At 37.1% G+C, this 16,450-nt stretch overlaps 1 protein-coding gene across 24 annotated transcripts in view; it reads left to right on the top strand.

Annotated features, from left to right (window-relative positions):
* Positions 1-16,450, top strand: part of LOC105475214 (microtubule associated serine/threonine kinase family member 4) — a 577,292-nt gene that overhangs the window by 492,666 nt on the left and 68,176 nt on the right. For all 24 annotated transcript variants that reach the window (XM_011730296.3, XM_011730295.2, XM_071098847.1 and 21 more), the window contains 4 exons: positions 2,549-2,618; positions 7,844-7,922; positions 12,665-12,822; positions 14,769-14,844. In XM_011730296.3, the coding sequence (XP_011728598.2) occupies positions 2,549-2,618; positions 7,844-7,922; positions 12,665-12,822; positions 14,769-14,844 (383 nt within the window). The remainder of the gene's footprint in view (positions 1-2,548; positions 2,619-7,843; positions 7,923-12,664; positions 12,823-14,768; positions 14,845-16,450) is intronic.

Genomic DNA, 16,450 nt, shown 5'->3' with positions numbered 1-16,450 from the left:
AAGGAATTATCAGTTTCTCTAGCCCACATCGTTCTCATTTTCTCTAATATCCTCTGACAGTTAAGAGCCTTAATGATAATTCATGTGTGTATGTATATGTGTGTGTATATATGTGTGTGTGTGTGTATAAAGATAGGTATGTATATATATTTGCATTTTAATTTAGCTTTTTGGCCTGATATGAAACAGAAACATCTGTGATTAGTAAGCTAGAACCAACACCTCTATAGTCTTGAAGTTGAAGATGTGGGAATTTAAGTTAGATTTTACAGCAGTGTAGTAGATGAGAAGAAAATGAGGCAAATGTTCAAGCGATGGACCTAGAAACGCAGCCTAAGATGCGAGGGCAAAATCTGAATATGCGAAATGGTTAATGGCAGCCTTGTTTTTTTGTTTTTTTTTTTTGTTTTTTAAGAGCAGAGTTAAATTCACCTCTTTATCTATGTCTCTGCCTGTTCATCCTGAAGATGATGGGTCAGCATGGGAACCATTCACTAATATCCCGAAAAGTGAAAAGGGTTTTAAGTCAATTCCTTGTTTCTTCCTTCTTCAGATTAAAAAATATATATTAATATGCTCTCTATTGTTCTAGTTGATCACATTAGAATCTCCAGATATAGTGTTTTCTTTACAAAGCACACAGGGTTAAGAATTTGGTGCCAGGTTTCATTAGCCTTATGATTTCATTTTAAGTGAATAGGTGTAGCAGGGATTGTTCTTAGAATGTCTTGGCTTCAGATAATCAGTTGTTGTGTTACGCCTAATTATTTACTGATAGTTTGCTCTATATGGTGTGTGAGCAAATTGAACACTTTTCCCAAATGAAAAACAAAATTTATGTGAATATTTCTGGCATTAGATTATTTCCTTTAGGAAACAAAATTTTTAGCCATCTTGAAATTTGAGATTTTTAAAGGAATATGAAGATAAATATACAAGCTAAATTAGGGGTGTCAGGAGAGGGGATGAAGGCTGTTGAGAGAAGTTGAAAGAACTTAATTTAGCTGTGTAGATAAATGGACAAAATGAATCCTGGATTACTGGATGGCAAAAGCAGAATTCATTTCTCCAGGGGCCCAAGGAATAACAGATGCAAAGCCATGATAAATTTCATTGCAGCAGGGGGAAAAATGCTTCATGATTCTCTATCCATAAAGAAATGGGCTTCTCAGTGCTTCCCAGTTAAATGGCTGTGATTGTGCTGTCTGTCATAAAGTTAATGGCATTTGTTGAAGACATCACTATAAAATTTGCAACCTTAAGTTAATTGAAGAATTTCAGTGGAGATATAGTCAGTCCAAACGTCCTCAAGGTAACACTAAATGTATCCTCCTTAATGTGTTAGTCTATTCTTTCTGCACACTGGTAATAAATTGTTTACCTTTACAGCCAGGTACTGACTTTGACGTAAAATCTTGTATTCCTTACACCCAATTACAGTAGTCACTTTCATTAAGAAACCAGTAATGTGGCAATTGACTTGCTGTTAGGGATTAAACGTAGCTTCCTGATTTATTTTTCCTTTTTCTTTTTTCTAAAAGGTACAGGATTGCTTTGCAGCCTTTCCTTGCCCACTTATTTAAACCAGCTACAGTTCCATGTGGTCCTCAGACAATTCTGCCAATCTAATTAAACATGCAGAGGGAAGCAGGGTGGTCTGGAGCGTCCTGAACTTGCCCTCGCCAGCTGCTGGCCAAGCTTTCTCAATGATCAGCAGCAGGTTGAGTGGGCTAATGGAGAAAGTAACAAGCCCCAGAGGAGCTGCCCTCCTTCCAACGAGCAATCACTGCTCCACACCACCCCTGAAGGCCTGGGGAAGATGAGCTCTGCCAGCCTTTGTGTGGCTGTGGCTTTTTGAGGCTGCCTGGTCAGTCACAGTCCAGCTGCTTAGGAGCAGAGGGATTGTTGAGGAAAATATTGACAAGGGGTAATCTTGCTGAGCCACTTGGCAATGCTGAGCTAGATCTGGGTCATTGAGAAATAGGTCCAAACTGCTGTGGTCTTCCCAGTGTTTTACAACTAGTTCTGACACATCCACCTTTAAAATATGTGCTTCAGAATATGAGGATTCATCTTCAGGAACTCAGACTCATTCAGTCTACTGTAAACAAAAAGTACTAAGGCTGCCTGCTAAAATGGAAAACACCTCCAGTTGAAGCATATGCTTACCCTTGCATCCTGCTCACTGAAATGTTCGCACCTGGAGGGTCACAACCAAGACTTGTATATATTCATTACTCTATCAGATTGAAATATTTGTATTGTTATATCCATGCAGGACTCCTGGTTGGTGATATAGCTGAATGTGTTTATTCATGTGTCTCGCACACTTAAGAAAGCTGTGCTGGAACTCATGCTCCCCCATTCCCATCTCCTCCCCCGGCCCACCCCACCATCCCTGGTCCAGGTAAAACTAAAGCATTATTGGAGGAAAGGATGTTCTACAGAAATGTAAATAACCTTATTTCTAAGGAGAGGATTCTTGAGGTGGAAATGATACAAAAACAAAATCGTGTAGTAAAATTTTCTCTTTTCTCTCTCTCTCTAGGAAATAGCCCTCAAGATAGTCCAAGAAATTTCTCCCCCAGTGCCTCAGCCCATTTTTCATTTGCACGGAGGTAAGGACTTTATGTGAGTGGAGGCATAAAGTCTTATAGAGAGAATCCCATTTTCCTCTCCCACTCCCCACTTTTCCCCCTGCCCACTTCTCCCCCTCCCCGCGTCTTCCCGTCCCCGCTTCTCCCCCTCCCCTGCTCCGTGCCCTGCGAGGTCCTGCTCATTATTCTGTAAGGCCTTCTCCAAAGCCCCACTGGCCAGAGGAGCTTAGGCTGCCACAAAGCTTTGTTTTAACACACCTGCTTTAGCAGTTTCAAGCCAGCAATTTAGTGATCCCAGTGAGAAAAAGCCATGCATGGGCTATAGGATGTTTTCTCCTTTCTCTTCCTATCATGTTTGCAATTGGGCACCAGACGTCAAAGATAGATGTCTTATAACTGGACCACTGAGTCAAGAGGAAGTGTTTTCGTTGTTCAGAGGATAGCAGGCGCACAATGTCATGTCACACCATGTTCATTGTGGATTTTCTACTCTGACGTAGCCAAGTCAGAGGAGTGTGCACAGTCATGTCTTCTGTGTTCTGCATGTGGAATTCATCTGCCTCGCCCTGTCAGATGCAGTCCTTCACCTTCCTGGGCTCCTTCATCCCTCTCACGTGCATAGCTTGTCCTCTTCTGCCCAGGAAAAACACCAAGAAAACAAAATGGCACCTTCAGCCAAGTTTCTGAATATTCAGGAGAAACTCGGTTTATGATCTGAATGTCCTAGATATTTGCTCAGTTTTCCTCAGAGACCTGACTATATCCTGAAGTGGATTAAGGTAGCACTTAATAAAGACACATAGGTAGGTTAAAAAAAAATACTTGTTCTTACACACATGAGTAACCAGCAAAACTTGGAGCGCCCTCACGACCGTTTGTCAGCGTGTCATGCATTTTACATTACTAAGTCTAAAAAAAATAGTTGCCGCATTTTCAGAATTCTGTGTAATTAAGATTTCATTATAAATCTGCTGTGAAAATGTTTGTTCTTTCATAGTTAAGTTGTTTCCCATCATGTGTTAAATGCCTTTATATATCTCACCATGGGGACAATAAAGAGTGATAAAAACATCATCTCCAGGGAACTTATGGAGACCCATACGCTGTTTTTACCCCCAGCTCCAACTTCTCTTTTTTTAGCTTCTTAAGTACTGTAAGAAAATGTACTGGTCCCAGAAAGCCTGTTTGCCCAATGAATATTAATTCATAATAGTGCTACTATTCCAAGTGGAAAAAAATCCTATAAAAATTAATAAGTGTTTACTATAGTCTTTAAAACCTATCTCTATAAAGGGGAGAATGCATTTATTATAAGTAATAAGAAAAATGGAAAGCTCATGGAGTGCATTTAAACATGACAGAAATCACAGTATCTTAATCCTGGCAGATTTATACAAATGAAGAGAATCTAATAAATAGGTGACTGAAGGACACGTGAATCTGGTTTCCATGCTATTAAAAAAATACATAAACCCCCCAGGCATGTTAATTTTTGACGAATAAACCATAAACCGTGACAGGAGATTATCACAGGGGACCTCTAGTTCATTTGCATGAATTTCCGAATGGAACTCCCTCCACACTCTTCAAAAAGTATTAATTTAGATTAAGACATGAGTGATCATCATTTTAAACTGTTATTCAAGTAAACAGAACCCTGTGTCATGAAAACTCAAATTGGTGTATTTTTATGTAACATCTGGGATATTTCTCTCCATTTTAGAGTTGATTTTTCCTCAGGCAACGTGGAGATTCCACTCCTAGGTCTCTGTTACCTTCCTTTTGGTGCACATTGCTGAGCCTTTAAGAAGTAATGTCATTTTGAGACTCCCACATTTTTTTGTTTTGTAAAATTTAGTCCAATTGAGGAAATATTGCTCGTTTTTAAAAGTAGTCTTGGGTAAAGGGATAAAAGTCTGGCTTATTAATCTTTTCTGATCTTTCTTACCTAATGTGGTAATACTTCCCTAGTAGCCATCCCCTGTAACAAAATAGTCCAAGTATAGAGTACAAAGTATGATGGCACAGACTTGCTTTCTGTATTTTCAAATGCAGATTAGAGAGTGAAATAATCGAATTAATTTTTTACTACTAAGTAAAATAAAAGATGAAAGTGAGAACCATAGTATAGATGTTGTCTGGAGCAAGGAAACATTTTCACATTGCTAATTGTGGTATTAATTTACAATCCGCCTGATTGTGGACCTACTTAATCCTTTTTTCCCTGGTGGTAAAATGGAGGTAAAAATACTCTCCTGCCATTCCCGGAAGTTGTGGAAGTTTATGTATTGCAGATTGCTTTCACTTTTGTAGGAAACATAGAGCCTTCCAAGAAATGCTGTGGGTCTCTCCTAGTTGCCTAGTTATTATGCACTAGGTTGAATCTCCAAGTGTATTTCTATAAGCCAATTACTACTACAAACTTCCCTGCTGAGTTCAGGTCATCAGACAATTGTTGAGTACTGGGCTGGAAGTCAGGCCTACTAAAGATCATTGGCTCTTGTTATCAGTTTCCAGATGAGAGTGTTTTTCCTGCTCCGTTTCTGTTTTTATGCATTTGAATCTGCTGAGTCTGATCATTGTAACCTCTCAGTTACACCTTCAGAACTCTGGAGTAGATTTGAGTTAACTATATTGGCATAGTTCAACTTTTTCCAACATCAACTGGAATATTCGGTGTATCACTCCAGGTAACTATAACAATAAATCTGCTTCCTCTTCATACAGTTAGAATAGCCAGGTTGATATTGGAACTGTTTATTCTTTCTTTGTTGTGTACCATATTAATCTAAATTTTTGTGAGTGGTATTGAAATAAAGGTTGTTATTTTTTTGCTGATCTTTTTTGTGTCCCGTGTTCCCATCAGATGTTTTTCTCTTCTTACTTTTTCACGTAATGTAACACCAAGATTCCCACCCACAAGGGAAAAGACTCTTTTCAAAAAAGGCTTGTTGCATTGGCAAGAATGTAGTCTTGTCTTCCTATAACATTTCAATGGTAGCTACTGCAAAGAAAAGACAACATTGTTAGCAGGATCCAAATTGCACTTGTGTGATAGCTTTCTTGAAAAAAGGGCATGTTCTCTCAAGTACTGTATATAGCATGTATAGTAACTTCTGATGTGCAGTTGTCATGGTAATGAAAATGCAGTGGTCCTTTGTGCTCCATTTGAGTAAATAGACACAGACAACTTAGGGAACTTTATGAGTTGTAAATTATTTCTGGTCCGTGGCTGTACAGAGTACTGAGCACATTCATGTTTAAACATATTTCTAGTTGTGTGTTTTCCGGAGCAAGCAAATGTAATTTATGCTTCAGAACTAATAAGAACATGTCTTCTCTTGGAATTGCTCATTCATCTGAAATATGTTCATTGATACCTGAGGGGAAGGAGAGTTAATGAATCACAAAACAAAATCATAGTGGGGGGAAATTGTGTCCCTCACTCTTTCCAGAGACTAGTTTCTGATAATTGTTATTAAATGGACTAAATAATTCTTTTAAAATCATATCCTTTTCTTACTTTATCAAATTGGAGGTGCTTAAAATATATAGTGCAGGTATGGATTCTTAACTCTTTAATAAGTGTCCATTTAGCAATCAAGTATCTTTATAAACATGTTATATAATTACTTTCTTCTTAAATCATTAACATTTTCAGTTGATTAAAAGTATTTCAAAAGAACATATAACTTATCTCAATTTATTTTATCTGGTATATTTACATACATCTTATTTTGCTTCTTTTTTTTTTTTTTTTTTTAACATACTTGATTCAATTGTACTCCAATCATGGTACAGAAATGACAGGTAAATTTTACTAAAATCTTAACATTGTGGTAGTTCTGTGATTTGTCCACTTGACTTTTTCCATTTGTCTTTGTGGACCGTTTGCATCTATTGGAGGTTATATCCATGGCAGCCTATAATTTTATTTTCCCATGAATATAAATTTAGGCTAAAATGTCAGTTTTTTACATTAACATCTAACGGTGACATTTCTCAAATTCAAGCCTGATGCTGTTGAATTCCCTAACTTCAACTTATTGTGAATGTGTCTCTGGTAAATTTTGTCCACTCTTGTCACTTGGCAAGTTAACATAATTACAAACGTAATAACACAAATTACGAAATGTCCATATATGACACTGCAGTCTTATTGATCTAAGAAGGCAATGTTGCTGTTTTTAAAGTGTGTGTTTCCTTTTTTGCCCCTTGGCAGATTTGCATAGAACATTCAAAATGTTCTGTGGCTTTTAAGGCACAATCTTATTCAAAATTGCATTTAAAGTAATAGCCTGGAATGCCAGAGATTTCAGAAAATTTGCTTTCTGGTGTCCCCTTCCCTTTGCAGCAGTATTGTTTCTACTGCTGCATTCACTCATCTGAGACCCTTGTAATGACCCTTAGTCACAGCCAAACTCCAACTGAGAAACCACCCATTCTGTCATCACTTGAAGATAAAAACCACCCTCTTCATGGCTCCTCCCAGCTTTGCCTCTAAGACTGAGGCAAACAACTTAGTCTTTGCATTAAGTTCTATCACTGATGGAGAAGGTTTCTTTCTGCCCCGACTGTTAACCAGCCAGAGCTGGGCTGCATGCTCAGACTCGGCAGGAGGCTTTGCTGTAACAAGCCAGGTCATGTCCGAAGGCAGTAACTCTTAAGAGATTCTAAGCATAAGGTCAGTTACTTACTTAATGCTAAAGTTATTTGACACTTCAGGCCTGAGCCAGCCATGAGCCCAATGATCCCTTCTTCCCTAAGCATGATGAGTAAAACTGTTCCCTTGAAAATCATAAGCAGAAAGTGTTTCAGATGCAAAGAAAGTCCCCACAGGCTCTTGTGCCATGCTGGAAATCAGCCCCTTCCAAAGATCATTTGCTCTGGTTATCAGTTTCCAGATGAGAGTGTTTTCCTCCTCCCTTTCTGTTCTTATTCATTTGAATCTGCTGAGTCTGACCATTGTAATTATCCCTGGTATTCATTTTGTCAGAGTATATTAGTGAGACATCAATAATATGGATCAACCCATTCACTTTCTACTTGTTTGGTTGTATTGATTCAGTTTAAATAAAAGTCAACCTACTGTATAATGTTTGTTTACCCTTACCCTTGCTGAGCATTTCCACATCCTCACAGACTATGTTTGTGTCATTTGTTTGACTAAAAATACTTAGTTTCCCTGGAGTTCCCATGTGACAGTGTGCCAACGTTGGCCTAAGCTAAACTCATTTTCTCAATAGGACTGATGGACGCCGCTGGTCGTTGGCTTCTCTCCCTTCCTCTGGCTATGGGACAAACACACCCAGCTCTACGGTCTCTGTAAGTGCCTGACTTTTTTTTTTTTTCTCTTCCTCACAACAACAAAGCTATTACACAGGCAGTGTTTTCTCTGGGTGTTTCCTGGTAGGGAGGAGAAGATAAATTCTGCATGTCTGCCACTCTGAGTAAGCGACGCATCAAATGATGGCCTGACAGACATAAAAAGGACATACTTTCACTGCAAGCTTTTAAACTGTAGTGCATAAATTGAGTAAGTTCCAGGATCACACGTTTGGAGGAGACTGGAAGCTTTCATTTTAATAACGTTTGGTGTAGTTTGGGGGGAAAAAACACAATCTAGTTTTATTGCTTTGGTTCCATGCCAGTGACATTAGTGCTAAAAATGCCATTGAACTTTCACAGACTGGGTCTTTCTTCCTGTGTGGCTTAGATAGAGGTTTGTTTTGTTTTGTTTTTTTCTCTCTTTCAAAGAAAGAAAAGGCAAGTCTTAATTTATGCCTTCTAGGTAAGAACTTTGTTTTAAGAAGAAATTAAAACAACTTGGAAGAAGGTTAAGATAAATAGAGATATGGTGGAATTATGAAAATAGGATAGAGGAAAATGGATACTCTTGCCCCAAACTTAACATTTCAGCAAGAGACCTAGCCATTACTGGAAACTGTAGGTTAGATCTATGTTTTTTTAGTTTACATTAGTAATCATGTGGGATAACTGTATCTGCAGGGCTGTAGAAACAAGGTGGTCATTTAGAAAGGCCTAGTAGGTTGCAGGTGTTCAATATATGGAGTGATCTAGCTCTATTTGTACCAGCGAGGAATGTGGACCTAGAGCCTCATTTTGTCAAAATCTCTGGTTTATTGTTTAGGGATATCCATCTACTGTATTTTTTAGAGCCCCCAGCACTCCATTAAGCACATAGATTTAGCCACTTAATAACACTTGAATGACAAGAAACTACAGTTAAATAGACAAATTCTAACTGGTATCACCTCTGCCTTATACTAATGTATTTCCAGAATTCCAAGTATAATAATATAGCGTAGATTTTCTGGTGTCCCTTTAAAACCAAATTGTTAAAAACTGTTGCGTTATTTTTACCATCTCTTTTTGATATTTCATTGAGCAAAGGTAATTTATTTTTCTATCCATTATTCCACTTTGTTGTGATATATGAGTCTATTGTCCATTAGATCATATTTTTAGAAACATGCTAACAACCTTGAGTGATTTCAGAGGCACATCAGCATCAGTAAAGGATGCTTAAAAATCCTGAAGAGCATGAATGAATAAAATTGTCAGTAAATAATAGTGAAGTCATCCTTGATTCTTATGGCAGTCACTATCAGTGGTTATTGGCCAGTATTTTAGACGTGTCTTTTAACTCCAATTTTTTTTTTTTTATTTCAACTCTATCACCTTGCATTGCCTTCAGTCAAGTTTTATTATAACTTGGACATAGAAATCTCTCTTTTGCAAGAAAAATAGGGCAGAGTTCAGGATTTGTATTCTTTCCATCTTTAGTAAGTCATTCATTTTTAAAAGTGAATCCATAATAAAAGGTGAGCTACATAAAATCGGACCCTGTTTGGTAGAAATAATTTTTAAAATAATTTTATTTTATAAATACTTGTTATATGCCAGGCCCTGGTCTAAATTCTTAAAATGCATTGGCTCATTTAATCTTAGCAACATCCCCTATCAGGCAATTGCTGTTGTTTTTTTCATTGTATGGGCCAGAAATCTGAGGCACAGAGAGACTGTTTAACTGAGGGACTGTTTACTGTTCCAATGTTTTCTCAATAAGAATATGGTGAGCAGTTTTAGAACCCAGTCTCTTGGCTCTTTAAAAGGAATTTACATGGCATTTCTTCAGATAAACCTTGTAATTAATAAAGCTGACCTGGTCATCAGTCAAAATGGAATCGTTGCTGTCTCTAAATTCTGTATGTGCCTACGGAAGACACCCCCAAGACCGTTTTTAGTCTACACACATACTTTGTGTTTCTAACAGCTCTTCTCTGAAGTGTTTATTTTATTGAAGACATTAGTATCATATAATTATTGGGCTCAATATTCCTATTTTTTCCTCCCAAATGAAATTTGAGCTTCCAGAATTATTCCTTTTGCCAACAGACAGAAGGGACTATTTAGATTATGAACTGCAGGTGCTGTAGTGTGAAAGTTCAATTATTTTTTCTCTTTATTGGTTATTGATAAAAGTGATGAGTGAAAACTAGAAAAGCTACTTCTCTATTTTTCTCAGTTTCTTTGTGGTCCTACTCTTTAAATATTAGGGCAGAAAGTGTGTAAAACTTCTTAGTAGTTGCAAGTTTTTCTTTTCTAAAGCTAATCTGAATCACTCTTAGATTCTCATTTCCCTGGGTTAACTGTTAGTCATTTAGCCAATCAGAAATGTACTTCAACTATTTAAAAAATCAGATGTAGAATATATACAAATAAAATTTCAAGCACTTTGAAAATATAGTTTAAACTTTACAGATAATTTCAGCTGTTGTCTGAATGCCAGACTGAAATGTAAACATTATAATATCTGTATCCTTTGGTTATTATGGAAACTGCAAAATTGCTAAATGTTAAAAATGCTATATTCTGAAATTGGAAAGATTTAGCCAGATGAAGTAAATCAGTCCTCCCAGAGAATATTCAGTGTTGCAATTTCTTCTAACATCACAGTTTGCAGTTAAAATTAATTTGTGGAGCTTTTCCAATATGATATTCAGATAATTCTTAATTTTGAAATAAGTACTATAGAATTGTAGCAGTCAGAAGACATTCTCCCGTATGTTTCTTACCAGATAAATTATTTTCTGCTGAGTGAAAGTACAGAAATAAGAATATAAGTACTAATAAAAATATGAGGTATGTCTATAAAATGATACGATTTAATAAAAAGTAGAAACTTGTATGTGCATATGAATACTATCCTTTGCAAAATGGTTACCTGCAGAGACTAAATGCTTATTGAATGATATCATGACTTAGAACATGGTTTTGGAACTCTAATTGCCTTAAGAACTAGCAGCATAATTTTTTTTGTACTTCTTCATTCTTTGGACCCTTCTCTGAAGTCAATAGATACTGTTCCTGTGCAAGTGCAGTTGCATAATATCTTGAGCCTGGTGTGTTTTGGAATTTTCACTTTGAGAAAGGTAACATCCCTGTTCTGTACATAACAGACCAGCAACAGTGGGGCCAGCCGCTCATAATCAAATATATTAATATTTCTGCAGCAGCTTGAATCAACATTCATACTAAGTAGATTAAATAAATATTTTAAACAGCTTCACATCAGTTCAGTTGGTGCTTTGCCACCAAAAGAGATTACTGTAAACTTAGGAACAAACTTCTGAGTTTGTGGGTTTTGAAATCTTGGATACAGGATTGTGGACATTGATTTACCTTTGAGAAGTATCTATAGATTCTTAATTCTGTTTTTCTGTTTGCTAATTTCCTTATCTTTCCTCTGATCACCACTGCTTATCTCCTGCTTGCATTGATTTTTTTTTTTTTTTTCTTGATTTCTTGACTGGATTTAGTTCATGTGTTTTATTTCTTTTTTCTTAGTGAAAAGTGTTTAAGGCCATGACTGTACTTACTGAATAGAACTTTGATTTATCTCATAAGTCTTTCTAGTAGTGTTCTCATTTTTTTATTGCTTGTAAAATAATCTCATTACATTATAAAAATTCCTCTTTGTCTCAATATGTACTAAGATGTTTTATAATTTCAAGTTATAGGAATAATTTTTAGGCTTTAGGCGTTAATTTCTAGTTTTGCTACATTACAGTGTTTTAGTATTTATGAAGGGTACTCTTAATATAATGATTTTTTTAAAAATGCTTACAAGAACTGACATTTTAAAATAAGTAATATCTTTCAAAATGTGCTTATTCTAACCATGTTTCCATTTACTAAAAAATTTCTCAGTCTCTTTTATTAGAATTACTTAGGAGTTTACCTCCAACTAAAAATGAAAACAATAGTTTCTTTGCTTTTTAGTTAAATGTTTCAGATTGATTAAAAGCAGGGTTATTTAGCTGTTCACCTTTCCTGTCTTTCCTTGTTCCAAATGTTGAATGACGATTTCTAAAAAGCAAATCTACAGGCATGTAACAAAAAACTCAACACGACTTGAAAGTTTTTTTTTTATTTTAAGTTATAGTCTCAACCCTTCACTTTCTCTGAGAAAAAAGAATAAAGAAAATTCAATTCCAGATTTTAAAACAGTGGCTTTATTGAGAAAAGTATCTTCTTTAATCCTTCCCCTATTTTACTCATGGCACACTCTGATGCATTATAAAGAGAGGTTTCGTTGCCTTATTGACCATCTCATATCATATCATTTATTTTATGTTATTTACCTAAAAGTCAGTATTTGATTTTGAGCAGCAGTAAACTCGGGGGTGCCATGTTCAACTGAAAGCTAATCTGCGATACAGTGCTCCCTAATGTCACTCCAGTGGTTGCTTTCTTACTTTGGCTTTGACTGGTTCCGATCCATTTTCACAGCCTGGATTTTCTCCAGAGAGAAAACTACCTTTTGGGAAATTATAAACAAATGAGGCAAAATAGGGAAAGCATTTTGAACTCTGAGAGAGAACATCAAGTTATACATTTAGGCAGTAGTTCTTACAACTTTAACCTGAAAAAGAAACAATAAAAATGGTAGTATTACCCAAGTTTAACTCATCGATCTCTCCTATTCTTTTGAAGAGTTTCTTTCTGAGATAGTTATGTGACCTCACTTTGGTTTGTTTCAGTCATCCTGTTCCTCCCAGGAGAAGTTGCATCAGTTACCATACCAACCAACACCGGACGAGTTACACTTCTTGTCGAAACATTTCTGTACCACCGAAAGCATCGCCACTGAGAACAGATGCAGGAACACGCCGATGCGCCCCCGTTCCCGAAGTCTGAGGTATGTGGGCCTGGCTGAAAACCATTACTTAATTGGATTCTCTATTTTCAAACATTTTGAGTGAAGACTTTAGTCCTTTAGTTCATATGTGTGTGAACTGACTTGCAAACTATTACAAATATAGCATAATGTTTCCATGTACACATAATATTGTTAATGACCACTGAAAGGCATCTTATAATTTTCCTTTTCAGTTCTCACAATTTGCTGATTGCAGCAGTAGTAGTAATCATGATGGTCTCAGGACTACCTATGAAAACGTCTAGCCACTGGAAATTTCAAGGCAGTGCAAAAGCAGTTAATGTTGTTATGTTAAGAGGTAACAGCTTGGTGGAAATAGAACGACAACAAGAATAGGAGGATTTTTTTTAATTCCAGATTTCATATTACAAAATATCCTTTTATTCTTTCTTCCTGTCATAAGTCTTACTTTCTCTAAGACTGTGAGCACATTTTTAGGAGTTTGTGTCACCTGAAGTTTGTGGATGCCAAATGTAGTCCACTTGACACTGAATAGGGCCAGTTTTACTGTGAGTTTGTTTCTTCAGGAAGCAGAATCTAAAACAGAGCTTCTTGTTCAGGATGTTTCTCCGGGAGTGCTTTTGAAATTAGCACCTGTGGGAGGGAAGGGGGAGGCAGGATTGGGCAGAGGGAGAAGTCCAGCAGCTTTAGCCAACTCCACAGAGAGCTCGGGAATGACAGGACTCAGCAGAGTTGCTCCCTTGGCCCAATTGTGCCTTCGTTTATATCCCTACCTCAGTCATTGTGTCCCTCACTGGATGTGGCACCCTGGGAAAGACCCAGCCTCAGGCGAGATGACTTCTTGCAGCTGATGCCATCCCTGCAGGGACTGACAGCTGAAGGTTTCTGTGGACAGCACTCCCAGCAGCCGGGCAACAGGTCCTTCTTTGAAGGAGGGATCAGGACAGGGCATCACCTTGTCCACTGCAGCATGAGATCTTGATGCTATAGAATTAGTGAACTTTGATATCTTAAGGTTTTATTATATTAAAAAATAGCTTGTTTATTAGGTGGTCAGTTGAATATCAAAGTTTAATGAGAAGCAATTTGCCTTTGTACTTTTTGTCTTCACTTAGACTCATAAGCTAATAGTAAATATAGCCACACTGGATAATTGTGAGACATGTTAGATTATTCTGAGATATGGAATTAACAACTGGTTTTACTATTTCATCTACAGGCACCATGTTTTACCACATGGGTGCCATTTTTTGTTTTATTAAAGGAATTCCTAAGATGCGTAGTATAAGCTGTATCCCTTTAGGAATATAAACACACTGAAGTTGCACAACTATATACCACTAGGAAGGAAGATGAACCTACTATTGAAAGAGTAAAGAAGAATGCACAACAGTTGTATGCCTCTGTTTCATATTATACATAATGCCTACCTCAGCATCCCAGATAAATATTTGCTAGGCTAGAAAATGAATTTCAATTATGACACCTGTGCCATGGAAGACTCAGACCTTTTCAGTGATGTGTGGCAGACCGCAGGTGTATGATAAAAGTGTGAAATTACACTGTTAAACGTGTCCTAGATGTTGCTGTTTGTAGCTACCCTATTTTGTTTTATTTTGCAGTTTGTTAATTGTTTTCCAGATCTTATGCAAGCTCACACTACGTGCAGAATATAATTTCAATTTACAAACACTTTCTGAACTAGTATTGTATTGTAACTATGATGATTTTGTGGCATTCCACTTCTTCAGCTTTCTTTTTCAGTCCTATTCAGAGTGTTTCTGTGTTTGTGGGAATGTATGTGTGCATGTGTACTAATGACTGATTTTGTACTTTATTATCTAATATACTTTTCTTACAAAGGTTGCATAGTACTTTTGATGCAGCTGACTGTTTATAAATAAAAAGCTTATTTTCATTTCATGCTGTGGCAAGTTTAAAAGGGTAATTTGCTTTGCTTGCAGCCCTGGACGTTCTCCCGCCTGCTGTGACCATGAAATAATTATGATGAACCATGTCTACAAAGAAAGGTTCCCAAAGGTAATGAATTGAATTGAAGATGCCTTACATCTAAACGAACAGGCAGCATAGGTTTAGAGTCTGTAAGGTGGTTTTGTTATGGGAAGTAAGGGTCCAATCTAGTAATGATTTGCATAAAACAGCTCCATAGTCTTCTTAGAAAGAGAAAATAACTTTAAAAAAAATGTTAAGCTAACAACTGCTGAGAACTAACTGTGCTCTCTGTATGCTGAGCTGGCTCTAAAGTGAACCTGCCACTTGTGCACCACACATGGGGCAGGCCTGGTGAGGTGCCATAGGGAGGGTCTACTTTGAAAGGCCTCTAGACTGTGCACTTTGTACCCATGTTCTGGTCCTACACCATATTGTTAAGTAGAGACTGTTTTTCTCCATTAGAAGCCTGTAGATTGGTGTGTCATGAGAGGTTTTTTTTCCCACATTACTTTTCTGTGATTTCCCATCTCTTTAGACATTGTATTTCTAACCCTATTAATTTAGAAGAGAAGGCACAGTTGTCGTGTTCTCCAGTTAGACTGGTAAAAGAACATGAATTGAGAGAGCAGCTGTGAAGAGTTGCTGCCAAGCCCTTGGCTGCAAGGACCTGCTCTCAGATGGTCCCATTAACTCACCTTGTTTCCACATCTTTCCCGCCAAAGCATTTCTGCACATTTGAGAAAAGGCCACTCTCCATGTTTTTCCTGATCTGCCCCCACAGCCTGTGTTGCCCTAAGCTGGAGAACAAATGAAAATCTTTGGTTTCATAAATCAAGAGTAGAGTACTTATTATTTGCAACTAACCCAGCATTGATGTCATTGATTAAAGCTGTTTTAGCTATTTATCACATGTCACTTGCTCACCAGGGAAACAGATACTGACTGTTACCTAGTTAATGCAGGTTAGGATATTAGAGGGGAGGAGGAGAGAGGAAGGAGAGGGAGTCTCCCTGCATATATAATTAATGTAAGTAAGGAATATGGATTAGGCAGTGGGTGACCAGAGAGAATGAAATGAAAGTTGGAAAGGAAATTTTAGGTTTATTTTACCAAGAGAGTCCCCTGGACTTTTGCATAGGATGTAGCTTTTTGGGAAAAGAAGATGATATAAGATGTGTGCTCCTGGCACATTAAAACCTAGCCAAAAAAGATACATTTTTAGCTTAGGTCATGGAACTCTAGCAACATCCTGATGTTTAAGTACAAAAACATAAAGAAAATTTGATATTTTGGACAATCCATCTGAAAGAGCCCAAGATCTTAAATGAAAGCATAACAATTCACAGATACAATTTGAGTTACTTGAAGAAGCTTACAGGCACCATTTTACATTTGATAGAACACAGAAAAGGGAGATTATCATTCTGAAATATTGATTTCACTTATGTATCCTCAGATCTTTATTTCACATGCTGAGGCGGCTGCTTTTTTTAAGCAACTTTTTAAGAACAGTTTTAGCTTCACAACAAAATTGAGCAGAAGGTACAAAGATTTCCCATGTACCTGGAAAGGCTATGTATGAACACCCCCCACATGCATTAGGGTTCATTCACCCTTTGTGTTGTACAATCAGTGGGTTCGGACAAATGTCTGATGACGTGTATGTACCATTATTTTATCATTAGCGAGGCTT

This window comes from Macaca nemestrina, chromosome 6 (genome assembly GCF_043159975.1).
Source record: "Macaca nemestrina isolate mMacNem1 chromosome 6, mMacNem.hap1, whole genome shotgun sequence".
Classification (NCBI taxonomy): domain Eukaryota; kingdom Metazoa; phylum Chordata; class Mammalia; order Primates; family Cercopithecidae; genus Macaca; species Macaca nemestrina.
This window is presented reverse-complemented; position numbering and strand designations above follow the sequence as displayed.